Source organism: Triticum aestivum, chromosome 5A (assembly GCF_018294505.1).
Source record: "Triticum aestivum cultivar Chinese Spring chromosome 5A, IWGSC CS RefSeq v2.1, whole genome shotgun sequence".
NCBI lineage: Eukaryota > Viridiplantae > Streptophyta > Magnoliopsida > Poales > Poaceae > Triticum > Triticum aestivum.
In genome coordinates, this window is record NC_057806.1 from 473,484,517 (window position 1) to 473,501,448 (window position 16,932).

The 16,932-nt window shown below is 49.1% G+C and overlaps 1 protein-coding gene across 1 annotated transcript; it reads left to right on the top strand.

The window, feature by feature from the left end:
• The first annotated feature begins 12,084 nt into the window (after positions 1-12,084).
• LOC123104120 (uncharacterized) lies at positions 12,085-16,494 on the top strand. Its single transcript, XM_044525871.1, has 3 exons — positions 12,085-12,382; positions 12,460-12,973; positions 13,162-16,494. The coding sequence occupies exon 3, from the start codon at positions 13,230-13,232 to the stop codon at positions 16,206-16,208; it is 2,979 nt and encodes a 992-aa protein (XP_044381806.1). The 5' UTR covers positions 12,085-12,382; positions 12,460-12,973; positions 13,162-13,229; the 3' UTR covers positions 16,209-16,494.
• Positions 16,495-16,932: the final 438 nt, after the last annotated feature.

Sequence of the window (16,932 nt, forward strand, 5' to 3'; positions counted from 1 at the left end):
GCCGCGCTGCCAGGCAAAAACGCTGTCATGGGTGGGGCTGGCCGCGGTGGGCGGCTACGCTGCCGAGAACCGGCTGCGCCACTCCAACGCTGCCAGCGGCTGGGGCTGGACGTGGGGGCATGGTGCAGGCTGCGCCGCGGCCGCCGGCGCTGGCCGGTGCAAACCCCACTGCCGTGGGTCGGGGTGGTGGAGCGAACGGCTTGAGACCGCCGAATCCGGTTGCTGCTGCCGCCTCGGGTCGGGGCGGGTCAGGCCTTGGTTCTCAGTCGCCACTTCAGGGCCCATGGATTGCTGGACGGGGAGCTCCGCTCGGCCCGCGACCTACGCTGACGGCGGGGGTGTCGCCGGCGGTCGGGCGTGGTGGACCTTGGCCTCCCGCGCCGGCTAATGCTACGGTGGGGAGCGGCGTTGCTCCGCCGAGGCCACCGATACTTGCGGCTGAGGGGGGGCGTGGTGCTGCTCCGCCGCAGCCTCGTGTCGCGCCACCGCCGCACTACGTCGCGAGGCCGATGCAAAAACTATCGGGCCCAACACAGACGAGGCAGAACACGGTTGCTGAAGAGTCCAATGAACCGCCCCATGGACAGTGGGGGGACGATGGATTTGATGCTTATGAGGATGGCCAGAACCATGGATCGTCGTCTACGAGAGGTGGACGTGGTTATGCCTGGCAGAGTGATGGTTCTACTGAGAGACCATTTCTCGGACCTCTGGGTGGTTTTGTCGAGGGAGCTTCTGGCCCGGACTACCGGCAGAGAGGTGGCTACCGAGGTCATCGTGGTGGTGGTCGTGGTCGGTACCACAGACAGCCTCCGCCACCGGTCGTTGTTGACCAACAGACTACTGATGTGGCGGCCGATCCCGTTCAGTCGACCGAACTGCCTAGCCAGGCGATGGAGGTAGTGACGGCTTTGGCCAACGTGGAGGTTCCTGCTACTGATGTTTCTACTAAGGCAGGTGACAGGTCAGAGTCTGAGAGAGCGTCCAAGTGGGCGTGTAAGAAGGAGAAGATGCTTTCGTATCGATGTGGCGAGAAGGGTCACTTCATTGCTGAGTGCGTGGCGAGGCTGTGCGATTCGTGTGGTAAGCCAGCACATGCCATGGGGGATTGCCCGCTTCTGCGTGATCAGGTTCTAGCTCTTATGATGTATGGAATATATTGTGCTGAGTTGGTGTTCTTTGAGTCCCCGGCTGTGAGAGAGATTCCGGTAGAGATGCAGAGCTTGACGACTGGAATTGTGAAAGCTACCCAGGGAGTGGTTTCTGAGGCTTAGATTGTGCAGAGACTTCAGGAACTGGCTCCAGGTGATTTTCAGTGGGAGCTTGTCCATATTGAGGACAGTGTGTTTAGGGTTGATTTCCCAACGGTGGACGATTTGCAGAGGTTGCTGAGCTTTGGGTTGTGCAAGGTCCCTGGTACTAAATGCATTCTGGAATTTCACGAGTGGAAGAAGGTGGAACCTAAGGGAAAGCCACTTACTCAGGTGTGGCTGCGGTTTTCCGGGGCTCCCTCTGAGCCTTTGACAGATGCTCGAGTTGTGGCTAGTCTGGGCATTATGGTTGGAAAAACTGAGAAAGTGGATATGGCATTCACCCGCTCCCATGGGGTGGCCTGACTCCTAGTGAGTGTTCTGGACATTGAGTTTGTCCCGGATGTGGTCAAGTGGACTTATAAGGGAGAGGTGTTTCCTCCTGAGATTGAGTTTGAGCATGCAGAGTTGTTTGCCGAGGCGGTTAATGAGACTGATGTGGATATGCACGAGGGTGATGACAACACGGGTGCTAGTGAGGACCCGACTAATGAGGCTGGACGAGAGATGTCCAACGGATCGGGACATGTTGCTCAGTTGCCCAGGGATGGGCCCGGGGTGGAGCCGGCCCCAGCTCCGTCGATGCCGATGAGTACTTTGCGGTTTGGGTCCTTTGAGCCAGCGTCTGCCCCTCCTAGACTTTGGAGCGACCGGGTGGAATCTGATGATGTTTTTGAGTGCACACTTCCGGTGTTGGAGTTTGATGTCGTTGATAGTCCTGTTGTGGGAGGCTTGATGGAGACGCACTCAACAGTGACCTTGGTGGGGGGTGGGGAGATGGAGCCTCAGGTGGTTTCGCTTTCCCCCGCTCCCCCAATGGTCTCGAGCCGGGAGACGTCGTCTGCTTCGGAGGTTGTGCCTGGGGGGGGGGGGAGTCCGGGGCAGGTGGCCTCAACCTCTTCTCCTCCTATCCTGGTGCCGGAGACGCCGGTGACGCCGACGATGGCCGACCGTGGGGGAGGTCGTCTGGGTCAGGTGGACCCGGTTCCTTCTCCTACGGTGGTGGCTAGAGCGGCCGCTTCTCCAGTGGTGCTGGGTGGGGGTCTGGGGCAGGTGGCCTTGACCCCTCCTCCTCCTTCGGCATTCAGGACAGCGACGCCCTCAAGCCATATGGTTGGGGCGGGGGGAGTGTTCGGGCAGGCGGCGCCCGCGCCTCCCTCCCCCGGCTTCCCATCCGTGGGGCTTGGGAGCTCTCCGCCGCCTCCTCCGGTAACTCGGGAGGAGGTCATTGCCTTTGGTGGGATCCCCGACCCGGTCTCTGCGGGGCGGCGGATGAGTTCTCATCTCCAGGACCACCCGGAGATTGATGACATGCAGCAGAGGTGCGCTATGAGGGCGGCCAAGCTTCGTGACATTAAGGTCACCACTAGTATGTCAGTCAACATGTCTAATTCTATATTGCATTTTTCTAAAGATGAAATTATTAATAATGCCAACCAGTTAGGAGTTTCGCTAGGGAGTACTAATAGTGAAATTTCTAACTCGGTTAATGATCTTCTAGATGTGGAAGCGAAACGCACTTTAGAAACAATTCGAAACCTAGCAGCAGTAAAACCTATGAATGATGCAGAGATTGATGCGTTAGGGGTAAGAGTGCTCGATAATTTTTGTGCGGATCTTGCACCATCCACTCTTGAATCTGAGGAAGAGGATGTAGTTCTAGAGGATGCAGTAGCAAGACCAACTGACCCCGGTTATGAGGACCGGATGGACGACCATAGTAAACCCAATCGTAAGTGGAAGCTGAAGGTTTATCCTGCTTCCACGGTTCGTAGGAGTGCTAGGATTCGAACGGCCAAAAAATTTCATGATGGCATATGAAAGGAATCTTTTGGAATAGCAGAGGTTTGAAGGACTTGGCTAAAAGAAGGTTTCTTGCTGAGGCGTCTCTTGAGCATCGATTAGATTTCATTGCTCTCTCTGGAACTGGTAGGGATAATTTTGCACCCCAGTTTCTCAACGCTTTATCGGGTGGTGTCAATTTTGATTGGCATTGCCTTCCTCCACGAGGAAGATCGGGTGGGATCTTGCTTGGAGTGAGATGCGATTCGCTGGAAGTCCGAGGTGTAGTGATGGGTGACTTCGCGATTAAATTTCGGGTCAGGTCCAAAGCTGATGGGTTTAACTGGGCTCTGGTGGTGGTGTATGGTTCCGCACAACCCGAGCTTAAATCGGAGTTTTTGGCGGACCTAGTTCGAATTTGCGGATCCGAGCAGCTCCCAATTTTGGTTGGGGTGACTTCAACATCATAAGGAGGACAGAGGAAAAGAATAATGATAATTTTGACAGCAGATGGTCGTTTATGTTCAATACCATTATTGAAAGCTTGGATCTGAGAGAGATAGAGCTTTCTGGTAGAAAGTTTACCTGGGCTAACGCTTTGCCAAACCCGACGTATGAGAAGCTGGATCGAGTTCTCGCGAGTGTCGAGTGGGAACAGAAGTTTCCTCTCGTAACGGTCCAGGCTCTCTCGCGCGGAATCTCAGATCACACACCTTTATTCGTGGACTCAGGTGAGCCAAACCACGTGGGAAACAAAAACACCTTTTCTTTCGAACTTGCATGGTTTGAACGAGAAGGTTTCTTGGATCTGGTTGCCAGGGAATGGGCTAAAGATGCAGGAGGTACGACCTCTGTCCAACGTTCGCATAACAAGATTAGGCATTTGAGAAGTTTCCTACAGGGATGGGCTAAACACCTTAGTAGGGTTTATAAAGTTGAAAAGGAAAGGCTCCTAGCCAAATTCATGATTTTGCAATCTGCAGAGCTCCAGATTAAGCTAGATGCGGAGATGAGGTTGAAAGAACTTCTCCGCGAAGAAGAATTGAAGTGGGCGTTGCAGGCTAAGGTTCGCAGAGTGGTCCAGGGGGACGCTAACACTCAATTCTTTCACTTGATTGCTAATGGCAAGCACAGAAAGAAGAGAATCTTTCAGCTTCAGCAAGATGAAGGAATGATTGTAGGGTAGGACAACCTGAAAATTTACATCACCGAGTATTACAAGCAGTTATTTGGACCTCCGGAGGATAGTTGTGTATCCCTCGATGGGTCCAGGATTGAGGATGTGCCTCAACTAACTGCTCATAATAATGATATTCTGGTTGCCCCTTTCTCGGAGAAGGAGGTGTTTGATGCTATAGCGCAAATGAAAAACAATAAGGCTCCCGGACCGGATGGATTCCCGGTGGAGTTTTACAAAAGATGTTGGCACATTATTAAGGGGGATTTACTTCCAATGTTTCACGATCTTTTCTCTAGGCAGCTCCAGTTATTTCACTTAAATTTTGGAACAATAATACTGCTTCCTAAGAAAAAGGATGCTGTGAGAATCGAGCAGTTTAGGCCGATCTGCCTTCTCAATGTTAGTTTCAAAATTTTCACCAAGGTTGGGACTAATCGGCTCACGTAGATTGCGCATTCTGTGGTGCAGCATTCTGATACGTCTCCAACGTATCTATAATTTTTGATTGCTCCATGCTATATTATCTACTGTTTTGGACTATATTGGGCTTTATTTTCCACTTTTATATTATTTTTGGGACTAACCTATTAACCGGTGGTCTAGCCCAGAATTGCTGTTTTTTGCCTATTTCAGTGTTTCGGAGAAACAGAATATCAAACGGAGTCCAAACGGAATAAAATCTTCGGGAACGTGATTTTCTCACCGAACGTGATCCAGGAGACTTGGACCCTGCTCCAAGGAACAAAAGAGGCGGTCATGAGGGTGGGGGCGCCCCCTGCCTCATGGGCCCCTCGTTGCTCCTCCGGCGTACTTCTTCCTCCTATATATGCACACGTACCCCCAAACAATCAGAACAGGAGCCAAAAACCTAATTCCACCGCCGCAACTTTCTGTATCCACGAGATCCCATCTTGGGGCCTGTTCCGGAGCTCCGCCGGAAGAGGGCCGTCATCACGGAGGGCTTCTACATCATCATAGCCTCTCCGATGAAGTGTGAGTAGTTTACCTCAGACCTTCGGGTCCAAGTTAGTAGCTAGATGGCTTCTTCTCTCTCTTTGAATCTCAATACAAAGTTCTCCCCCTCTCTTGTGGAGATCTATTCAATGTAATCTTCTTTTTGCGGTGTGTTTGTTGAGACCGATGAATTGTGGGTTTATGATCAAGTCTATCTATGAATAATATTTGAATCTTCTCTGAATTCTTTTATGTATGATTGGTTATCTTTGCAAGTCTCTTCGAATTATCCGTTTGATTTGGCCAACTAGATTGGTAGTTCTTGCCATGGGAGAAGTGCTTAGCTTTGGGTTCGATCTTGTGGTGTCCTTACCTAGTGACAGAAGGGGCAGCAAGGCACGTATTGTATCGTTGCCATCGAGGATAACAAGATGGGGTTTATTTCATATTGCATGAATTTATCTCTCTACATCATGTCATCTTGCTTAAGGTGTTACTCTGTTTTTAACTTAATACTCTAGATGCATGCTGGATAGCGGTCGATGAGTGGAGTAATAGTAGTAGATGCAGAATCGTTTCGATCTACTTGTCACAGACGTGATGCCTATATACATGATCATGCCTAGATATTCTCATAACTATGCTCAATTCTGTCAATTGCTCAACAGTAATTTGTTCACCCACCGTAGAATACTTATGCTCTTGAGAGAAGCCACTAGTGAAACCTATGGCCCCCGGGTCTATTCTCATCATATCAATCTCCATCACTTTAATCTTGCTTTGCTTTTTTACTTTGCTTTTACTTTTTACTTTGCATCTTTATACCAAAAATACCAAAAATATTATATCTATCAGATCTCACTCTCGTAAGTGACCGTGAAGGGATTGACAACCCCTAATCGCGTTGGTTGCGAGTAGCTATCACTTTGTGCAGGTACGAGGGACTTGAGCGTGGCCTCCTAATGGATTGATACCTTGGTTCTCAAAAACTAGGGGAAATACTTACACTACTCTCCTGCATCATCCCTTCCTCTTCGGGGAAAACCAACGCAAGCTCAAGACGTAGCACATTCCCAAACTTCTTTCATGCCAGACAGAAACATCCTAGAAGGGGTGGTGGTCCTGCATGAAACGCTCCATGAAATTCACTCGAAAAAATTGGATGGAGTCATCTTTAAGGTGGATTTTGAGAAAGCGTACGATAAAGTAAAATGGTCATTCCTACAGCAGGCATTGCGTATGAAAGGCTTTGATGAAATCTGGTGACGCCAGGTGGAATCATATACGCAAAAAGGGAGTGTTGGAATCAAAGTGAATGACGAGATCAGTCATTATTTCCAGACACAAAAGGGCCTGCGACAAGGGGATCCTATGTCCCCTATTTTGTTCAACATTGTAGTGGATATGTTGGCAATTCTGATAGGAAGGGCGAAGGAGGTTGGTCAAGTGGGTGGCCTGGTACCTCATCTCGTTGATGGCGGTGTGTCCATCCTCCAGTACGCTGATGATACAATCATCTTTAAGGAGCATGACCTGGCAAAAGCGAGAAATATGAAGCTGATGTTATGCTTATTTGAACAATTGACCAGGTTAAAAATTAACTTTCACAAAAGCGAGTTGTTCTGCTTTGGTAGAGATAATGATGAACAAGAGGCTTATAGGCAATTGTTTGGGTGTGATTTGGGGGCTTTGCCTTTCACCTACTTAGGAATACCAATCCACCATCGTAAGCTGACAAACAGAGAGTGGAAGTGCATCGAGGATCGATTTGAAAAGAAGATGAGTTGTTGGGAGGGCAAGATCATGTCATACGGAGGCCGATTAATTCTGATAAATTCGGTTCTCACCAGTATGCCTATGTTTCTGTTGTCTTTCTTCGAAGTCCCATTGGAGTTAGGAAAAGACTGGACTTCTATAGATCGCGTTTCTTTTGGCAAGGTGATGAGCTAAAAAGAAAATACCGGTTAGCCAAATGGGATATCATCTATAGACCGAAAGACCAAGGGGGTCTTGGTATTGAGAATCTTGAAGTTAAGAACAGATGTCTTCTCAGCAAGTGGTTGTGGAAGTTATCAAGTGGGACTGACACCACTTGGGCGTAAATCCTCCGTAGCAAGTATCTTCAAACCAAAACTTTGTCTCAGGTGACAATAAGATCGACAAATTCACCCTTTTGGAAAGGGATTATGAAAGTAAAGCTTTCCTTGTTTAAGAGGACAAAGTTTATTGTTGGTGACGGTGCCAGTACGTGATTCTGGGAGGATACTTGGCTCGGAGAGGCACCCTTAGCCATCCAATACCCGTCTTTGTATCGTATAGTTCAAAGACGTGAGATTTTTGTTGCAACGGTATTACAATCGATCCCCCTTAATATTCAGTTCAGAAGGGCATTAGTGGGTAATCGTTGGGAAGAATGGCTACATCTAGTAAGGAGACTAATGGACATTCAGCTTTCCCAACAACCCGATAAATTACGCTGGCAGTTTACTAGGTATGGAGTTTTTACTGTTAAATCAATGTATGTTGATGTTATCAATTCAAGCTCGATCCCTAGTTCCAAACATGTTTGGGCTGTCAAAGTCCCTTTGAAAATCAAAGTGTTTATGTGGTTTCTCCATAAACAAGTTATTTTAACCAAGGACAACTTGACAAAGCGTAATTGGACAGGACCTACTAGGTGTAGTTTCTGTGATTGGGATGAGACGATCAAACACCTTTTTCTTGATTGCCCGCCAGCTAAATTTTTATGGAGGACGATCCATATTGCTTTTAATATTACTCCACCGAGTTCAGTCAACACGTTATTTGGAACGTGGCTTAAATGGGTAGAGCCCGAGTTAGCGAGACATATTCGTGTAGGAGTCTGTGCCTTGGTGTGGGCGCTCTGGAATTGCAGAAATGATTTGGTTTTTAACAGGACAACACACATTCATTTTTTGCAGGTTATTTTCAGAGCCACGGCGTTGATCTGTTCGTGGTCGCTACTCACTCCGATGGAGGCCAGGAAGCGTTTGGTTACTGGATCTATCCGTTGGGAGATGGTAGCTCGGGATATCTTCAACCGGTTTGGATGGCGATCATGTAATAGGATAGGCAATTAGTTTACCTATCTCTTTTTTGCCAGCCGGGTGTGGCGTCCTTTATTAGGTTAGTTTGTGTTTCTAGCCCATTTTGCCTCTGTATGAGCTTTGTTCACTTTTCAGTTGGAGACTTTGAAACCTTGTTGAAACTTTTTTTTTGTTTAATAAGATGGTCGTATGCATCGTTCTGATGCAGAGGCCGGTGAGTCCCCCTTTTTCAAAAAAAACCTATCAGAAAAGTCATCAAAACACTCTAATCGGTTGACCGGTGGTTTATGCAAAAAGTTTATCATAGTTGTAGTGTTTTCTGCCAAAAATTTGCAAAGGAGGGTTTCTTGCAAACTTATCCCTTTTTTATTAATATAGTACAATCGTAGATGCCCACATATGCATATGTACACTTAACCCTATGAAGGAACACACGCACATTCTACCATATAAGCAACTCCAAGATACTGAGTCGGCATCATATCTTAAAATTGACGAAGTCATAACAAACGCCTCATAGTCGACGGGAACGTGTGCTCCCACTGAACAAACATATCCAAAAAGGTTGAAATAATTTCAGAAAAATGCGAGTACTAGTGCCAAATTTAAGACTCGGTGGTTTCATGCAATTAACCCAACAAGGGCCATAGACTTTCACTATGTTTCATGATTGAGTCAACTGAGTATAGGTGAATTTAATGGTCAGTGCAAATTGAGATTTGGCGCGACAACTTCTTACCGTCTCGACAGCATGATAACTGGTAAGAATCTAGGGCTAGTGTGATATACATGACGAAGACACAATAACACAGCAGTATGAAGTCTGAACACATGGTGTGTCCTGGAAAACTGACTCTACCGAGGGAAATCATGTACTCCGGCATACGAGTGGAAATACACTTTGGTTCCTAGTTGTATCTACACCATATATTGAGAAAAAAAGTACAAAAAAACAAAATATTTTAGAAGTTTTCTAGAATAAACTTGACTTTCTTTGGCACTACTATATAATTTTTTTATGAATAAAAAAACAGTGTTGACTTCAGGGCAACATAACAAAATTTATTTGCTATTACATGTCACTATACATACAATTTTGGCCGATTTATTTTAAAAAGGGGTCAATCTTTTTACCTTTTTTGTGTAATTTTTTTCATAAGTACAATGAAAGGTCAAGTTCATTTCAAAAACACATTCATAATTTGTTGATTTTTTATTTAATTACTAAATTATTCTCATATAGGGTGTAGATACACCTAGAAACCAGACGGTCAGTGTCCGGCATACGAGGTACCATACTCGCGTCAATGCCATGTGTGAAAACCTCATCGTTGGTGGACGTGTGGAGGTGTGTCTCCGGCAGATCTATCTTTGATGGATTTGCTTGGATCTCGTCGTTGTTCGTCTACGTTCGTGTGTCTTCGGTTTGGATCCTTCCGATCTACATTATTTTTCATCGGCGGCGGTTGCTGTTCTGGGGTGCTGGTCCTATGGAGCTTTAGCACGACGACTTTCCGACTGTCTACTGCAACAAGCACTAGTAGAAAAAGGGCCATTTGTCCCGGTTCTGGAACCGGGACTAAAAGGTTGTCATCGTTGGTGGGCGTGTGGAGATGTGTCTCCGGCAGATCTATCTTTGATGGATTTGCTTGGATCTCGTCGTTGTTCGTCTACGTTCGTGTGTCTTCGGTTTGGATCCTTCCGATCTACGTTATTTTTCATCAGCGGCGGTTGTTGTTCTGGGGTGCTGGTCCTATGGGGCCTTAGCACGACGACTTCCCGACTGTCTACTGCAACAAGCACTAGTAGAAAAAGGGCCATTTGTCCCGGTTCTGGAACCGGGACTAAAGGGTTGTTACTAAAGGCCCCCCCCCCCTTAGTCCCCACGTGGAGGGCCTTCAGTCCTGGTACTAAATAAAATTTTATGATTTTTTTTGAATTTTTTTCCCGAATTTTCAAATTTCTAAATTATTTTAACCTCTAATCTCTAATCTCCCATCATCACTGCTCAATTTAACCTCTAATCTCTAATCACCCCTCATCATTCCAAATCATCTAACTTCCCGGACGGTCATCCATCCTATCACTACCCCAGCCTGAGCACGCTTAACTTCCGGGTTCTATTCTCCCTCGTTTCCAAGTCTGCACTTGTTGTTTTTCTGACAATAGTAAGATGTCAATCCTATTAACTCTCGGGAGTTTAGCTTGAGTATGAAGTCACACATTTCACTGTTTGAGTTTGAAACTATCGTTCTAAAAAACAATTATTATTTAGTAACACTAATATTTCTTGAATAAGTAGTTTGACCATTGTTTGACCACAGTTTGACCAAATTTGACCAAAATTCAAAAAAACTGAAATAATTATTTAGTAACACTAATATTCTTGAATAATTATTTAGTAACACCAATACTTCTTGAATAAGTAGTTTGACCAAATTTAACAAAAAATCAAAAAAAACTGAAATTTGAGCATAACTTTTTTTCCTTTTAGAATTTGAGGATTCTAAAAATTTGCAAACAGGCCGTAGGCTGTCAAAATCGGATGCGGATTTTCGTGCTGATCATTTTGATATATTATACGTTTTTTTTACATCGTATGCAAAAGTTATAGCCGTTTTACATTTTCCCTACACTTTTTGCAAAACATGTCCAAATTTAAATTTTTAAATTTTCCTAACTAGTAGATGTAGTAACATAACTACATCTCGAAGGATTTTAACTTTTGAAGATACACCGGGGGGTAGAATTTGGAAATTGCACCATTAGTACCGGTTCGTGGCACCAACCGGTAAGGTTGGTGCCACGAACCGGTACTAATGCCTCAATCTCATTTGTCCCGGTTGGTGGCTCGAACCGGGACTAAAGGTCTAGCCTTTAGTATCGGTTCGTGGCGCATCGCACCCTTTAGTCCCGGTTCGTGGCACCAACCGGGACTAAAGGTCTCATTTGAACCGGGACTAATGCCTGTACGGTGTCCTAGCCGCTCGAACCGGGACTAATGCTCACATTAGTCCCGGTTCGTAATGCAATCAGGATTAATGCTATTTTTTGGCCGAACCAAAGCCCTGTTTTCTACTAGTGAAGTTGTGCCCGGCTCTGGCGATGGAGGTACGATGACGACGGCGCGCCTTCGGCTCCCTTCGGTGCTTGTAGTCGTCGCTAGGTGGTTTACAGATCTGGATGTAATTTTTATTTCTGATGTTTGTTATACTGCCATGATTGAAGATGAATAGATTAGAAGTTTTCCGGAAAAAAAACTTATCGTAAAATCATGGGAAAGGGCCAAGAAAAGGAAACGTACTGTACGACATAAAATAGGAACAACAATTCAGATCCTAATCCTCAACGTAGATTTTAGAAACAAATGTGGTCGGGCTCGTTGCTGCATTCCAACCTGGCTGCGTGTGGAAGGACAAGTCCCCAAAAAAACTACCGGCCCAAGGGATAGGGATAGGGATAGGAATAGGAATAGGATACCCTAGCATCGATCCCAGGGTCAGAGATTAGAATCCCATCCATCCACGAGCCGATCGCACAACGCAGGTGCGATCCCTGCAGCCCGCGACACATGTGCCGGAGCAGAGCATGTGAGAGGCGGCAGGCAATGGCAGGGGCCGAGCCGGGTTCTTTGTCCCGTCGTCCGTCTCCGTCGCCGTCCTGCTCGCTCCGGCCTTGCCTTGCCTTGAATGGAGACGGCAGTACAACGCTGAATTTCCCGCCCCGCCTCGCCTCGCCTGGCCCCTCCCGCCCCGCCCAAAATCCGCTGACCCGCCCCGCCCAAAACACAACACTCACGAGCATCTCATGCACGCACCCGTCCGTTGCAGGATCACGAAAGCCCTGGTGCTCGCCGTGATTGCCACATCTTCATCTCTGTCTGCAACCCTTTGGTACGGTTACAGACTTACAGTTACACAGCAGGGTGTAGGCCTGGCAGGGCGCCATGGCAGGCGTACCACCGGTGAAAACATGAATTCGCCGTGCCGGCCGGCCGGCTCAGCATGCAGAGGCCAGGCCATTGATTAATGCATGCCGTGTCGTATGGTCCATCCATCCCTCTCCCAGCAGTGAAATCCGAGTACCAGGTACTCCTCCATTAACAACCCCCTCTTGCATTTCATTTCATCTCGTTTCATTCAATACATTTCCTGATTGTGCACAGGGTACAATCCATGCCCCCGACTCCCCTCCCGAGCATAGCATCATCATTGGCGTTGCTGCAACCCGTCTCGGTCTTCTTTCCTTGGCGGCAGCTCTCATCTTCTGGGTGCTTCCCTGCCTTTTGATGTCATCTCCCCCGCCCGATCTGTTTTTCTCCCCTGCTTTTGCCGTCTCCGCCACCGGGTCTCCTCCATTTCCAAGGCAGATGGCGGTAGGGGTGGAGTACTTGTGACAGTTCAAACGGCCACCGACTCCCAAAGTTTCTTTACTTGTAGTACCAGTGGTACCTCCTCCTTGACTGGCTGCTTGGGAGCCGGGACAAGATCATAGGGGAAGGAAGTATAGGAGGGGGGGCTACCATCCCTTCCATGGTTTGGAACAAGTTATCAAAAGTTGACCATTTTTTTAAGGCCCTACGAGCTCTCCTGTCGGCCGGGGCAGGTGTTCTCCGAGCCTCAGCAGCTCTGCCGCCACAACGCTAGCGGCACCGTCGGATTCTTGAAAGACCTTCGCTGGTAATTAACTTGCTCAATCTCTGCCTATTTGGTTTGAACTTTCTCGCAAGTTCATGTTTTGTTTCTTTGGTTTTTTAGACTGCATGTTCTTGCCCTGAATCCATGGTGAACATCATTCCTGATGAACACATGGTATCAGTCCGGAAATTTGATTCCTACTCTGTATTTTCTGTGTGGATATCTGACAGGAAAAGGAGGGCCGAATTCCTATGAAGTTCTTGCGCTGAGATCTCCAACAGATTAAATTTGTTGACCAATGGAAGGGGGAGAGCAAAAAGTTGCATCATTTCCTGATGCGCCCGAACCCAAGGACAGCATCCCCGCCGCCGCCAAGTCCCTCACCATCAGGACCACCGCCAATGCCGGCGGCTCCGACTGGCTGAGCCCCGTCTCGCCCTACCTCGGCTCGCCCTCGCCGCCGTCCTCCGCCTTCGTCTCCGCGCTGCAGTCGCCCTACATCTCCCCTCGGATCGCCGAGCCGCCGCCGCATCGAGAAGCCAGGGCCTCCCGGACCCCCGCGCTGCCCTCGCCGGTGTCCCGCGGCGGCGCCGGAGGGTTCCGGTCGGAGGACACGGACGCGCCGACGAGCGCCTCCCGCACGCCGCCGTCGGAGCGCGGCTACGACTCCCGGTCCCAGGGCGCCGACCCGCGCCGGCGGTCCTCCGATGGCGGGGGGTCCGCGCCGCGGGTGTCCTTCTCCTTCCCCGTGCCGCGCGTCTCGCTCACGCGGGGCGCCGTCGCGTCGCCCATGTCCAACGGCAAGCTCCGGAGCTGCGACGTCTACGTCGGCTTCCACGGCCAGGGGGGCCCCCTCGCCAGGTTTTGCAGGTGGCTCAAGGCGGAGCTCGAGCTGCAGGGGATCGCCTCCTTCACGGCCGACCGGGCCAGGTACTCCGGCGCGCACAGCCACGAGGTCGCAGACCGCATCATCTGTTCGGCGGCCTTCGGCATCGTGGTGGTCACCACGTCTGGCTTCCTCAACCCGTTCGTCCTCGAGGAGATCCGGTTCTTTGCTCAGAAGAGGAACCTGCTGCCCATCCTGTTCGACACCCGGGCGTCGGACATCGCCGGGCTGTTTGACGGCAAGCCTGAAGACAAGGAGGGGATGGAAGCGTTCGAGGGGCTGATGCGGTGCCATGAGCTGAAGCTCGAGACAGATGAGAGCAGCTGGAGGAGGTGTGTGTCGACGGCGGTCACCGTGCTGCAGTCGAAGCTTGGCCGGGGTACGATTGCCGAAAAGGAGAGCGAGGGAACTGAGGGTTTGCCATTTCCGCGCAACAGGCATTTCATTGGAAGGGAGAAAGAGCTTGCTGAGATCGAGGGAACGCTCTTCGGTTGCACCGGGGAAGTCGAAGATGCCGAGTGCCCAGGGGCCAGCACCATGCCTAATTGTGTATCCAGTGGTGTCTCAGATGGAGGATTTGCTGATGAGGACAGTGACAGGGTGAGGACAAGCAGTGGCAGGTTTGGCAGCTTGGAGTTGCACAAGTGCAAGCGGCCTATGTCGGAGGCATCGGTTGATCCGGCGATCGATCTCTCGGCTGCGAAAGGGATCGGTCTTCTGAAGCAGAGATCAAAGCTCAGGAAGTCAAGATTCAGGTGCAACAGCAAAGATCATGTTAATGGCAATGTGGTATGCATCAATGGCATTTCAGGCATTGGCAAGACGGAGATGGCATTGGAGTTTGCATACCGGTACTCACAGCGGTACAAGATGGTGCTGTGGATTGGAGGCGAGGCGAGGTACCTGAGGCAGAACATACTGAATTTATCAGGGTATTTGGGGCTGGATATCAGCGCCGAGGCTGAGAGGGAGCACGGCAGGATCAGGAGCTTTGAGGAGCAAGAGCTGGATGCTTTTCAAAGGGTGAAGAGAGAGCTTTTCAGGGACGTGCCCTACTTGCTCATAATCGATAACCTCGAGAGCGAGAGGGATTGGTGGGAAGGGAAGGACCTGCAAGATTTCATACCTAGAAACACTGGAGCAAGCCATGTCATCGTGACAACACGGCTGCCGCATTGCATGAACCTTGAGCCAATTCATCTTCCGCAGCTCTCGTTTCATGATGCTATGGTCCTGATAAAGGGGAAAAAGAAGAAGGATTACCCTCCCGAGGAACTGGAAGTTCTGAAGAAATTCGACGAGCAGCTGGGGCGAGTGAGCTTCGGGCTGTGGCTTGTTGGTTCGCTGCTGTCCGAGCTGATGATCGACCCTGGTATTCTGTTTGAGGCTGTCGAGCGGGTGTCGCTAAATGAGAACATGATTGTGCTCTGTACTGGTGATGACAACTTATGGCAGAACAATTTGTTTCTGATCAAGGTGTTGGTCTTCTGCTTTGCATTGATGGACCAGGTGAAAGGAGGCAGCCTTGCCTTGAGGATGATCACAGTAGGTTCTTGGCTAGCTCCATCGCCCATGTCGTCAACCCTACTGGCTGCCATGGCCAGCAAGCTGCCAACAAAAGCCAATAGCATTCAGTTGTTGAGTGAATCACTCAAAGCAGCACTCTTGTGCGGCACAAACTGCTTTCTACAGCCGCAGGCAAGGAAAGCTGAGGTGGAGTCGGCACACTTGCTAGTAAAACTTGGCTTGGCGCGAAAAACAACTCAGCGTCCAGGTTGCTGGATTCAGTTTCACCCGATCGTGCAGCTGTTCGGCAAGATCAGCGGCAGTTTGGCACCGGCATCCGCAGCAGTATCTGGTGTCATAAGGACTGGCAACATGTCTATATACTCAGACCACATGTGGGCTAGTGCATTCCTTCTGTTTGGCTTCAAATCAGAGCCTCCTGTGGTGCAACTCAAGCCGGTCGACCTGGTGCTCTTCATCAAGAAGATAGCGCTGCCCCTGGCGATCCAAGCGTTCATGGCATTCTCGCGCTGCGGCTCGGCCTTGGAGCTGCTCAAGGTGTGCACCAACGTCCTCGAGGACGCGGAGAAGTCGGTCGCATCACGGATACAGGACCTGAAGCAGGGATCGCTGTGCTGGAAGAAGAAGCTGCGGGCGGACAACCATGTCGACGAGTTCGTCTGGCACGAGATGGCGCTGCTGAAGGCAACGCTGCTCGAGACGAGGGCGAAGCTGCTGGTGCGAGGCGGGTTGTTTGACAGCGCGGAGGAGCTGTGCAGGACCTGCGTCAGCATCAGGACGGTCATGCTTGGCCACGACCATGCCCAGACATTGGCGGCTCAGGAGACGCTGGCGAAGGTGGTTAGGTACCGGAGTAAAATCTGAGACGACGCGGAACCGTGCGAGCTGTTCGACATAGGCAGTATCTAGATTTTGTATCTTGTTCTTTGCTGTGTCTGTGATTCACTACTCGACATTCCTTATCGCGACACTTTTTTTGTTAGATCACTGAGATAGCTAGTCTGATTATGATCTGAGATCATGTGTAACTTGACAACTTATTTAACCAACTTGCTGCGTACAGTCCAGTCTCCTAAATCTAGCTATGAATTTTGTTTGATGAAATTCTGAGCAAATTGGATGAATTCTCTAATGACACATGTGACCTGGAGATGTTATGTGCTAGTAGAAACTAGTGTTTGTTTTTGCTGAACATTTTACTCCTAGAAGAGACTGTAACTCCAGTGAAGGATATTTAGCAAGGGATCTGTGATTTGTGACCCCTTGTGCAACTGATTGATGCAATGCAGTCTTCCCTTGCAATTCCGATGCTGAATTTAGTCTGTCATATCACCAGCAAAGTTCTCCTGCACAGAGTAGCAGACATGATGAACAATCAAGAGCAAAAACTGCTTCTTCCTTATCGCAAACGATCTAGCTGACACGCCGATTTTGTGAGATGGATGGGGAAACGAAGGCCGTTCTGCGTGATTAGCAGCAAGTTGAGGAATCTTGATCATGCATCAAGTCTGAACTGCCCTCAGCTCTCTGCAGTCACTGGAAATTCATGCTGGTTGGCAACAGATCAAATGCTCACACGCAGTGCATT

What these genes read in the sequence shown, in the direction of transcription:
- LOC123104120 (XM_044525871.1), top strand. Translation starts at nt 13,230, where the DNA reads ATGGAAGGGGGAGAGCAAAAAGTTGCATCATTTCCTGATGCGCCCGAA.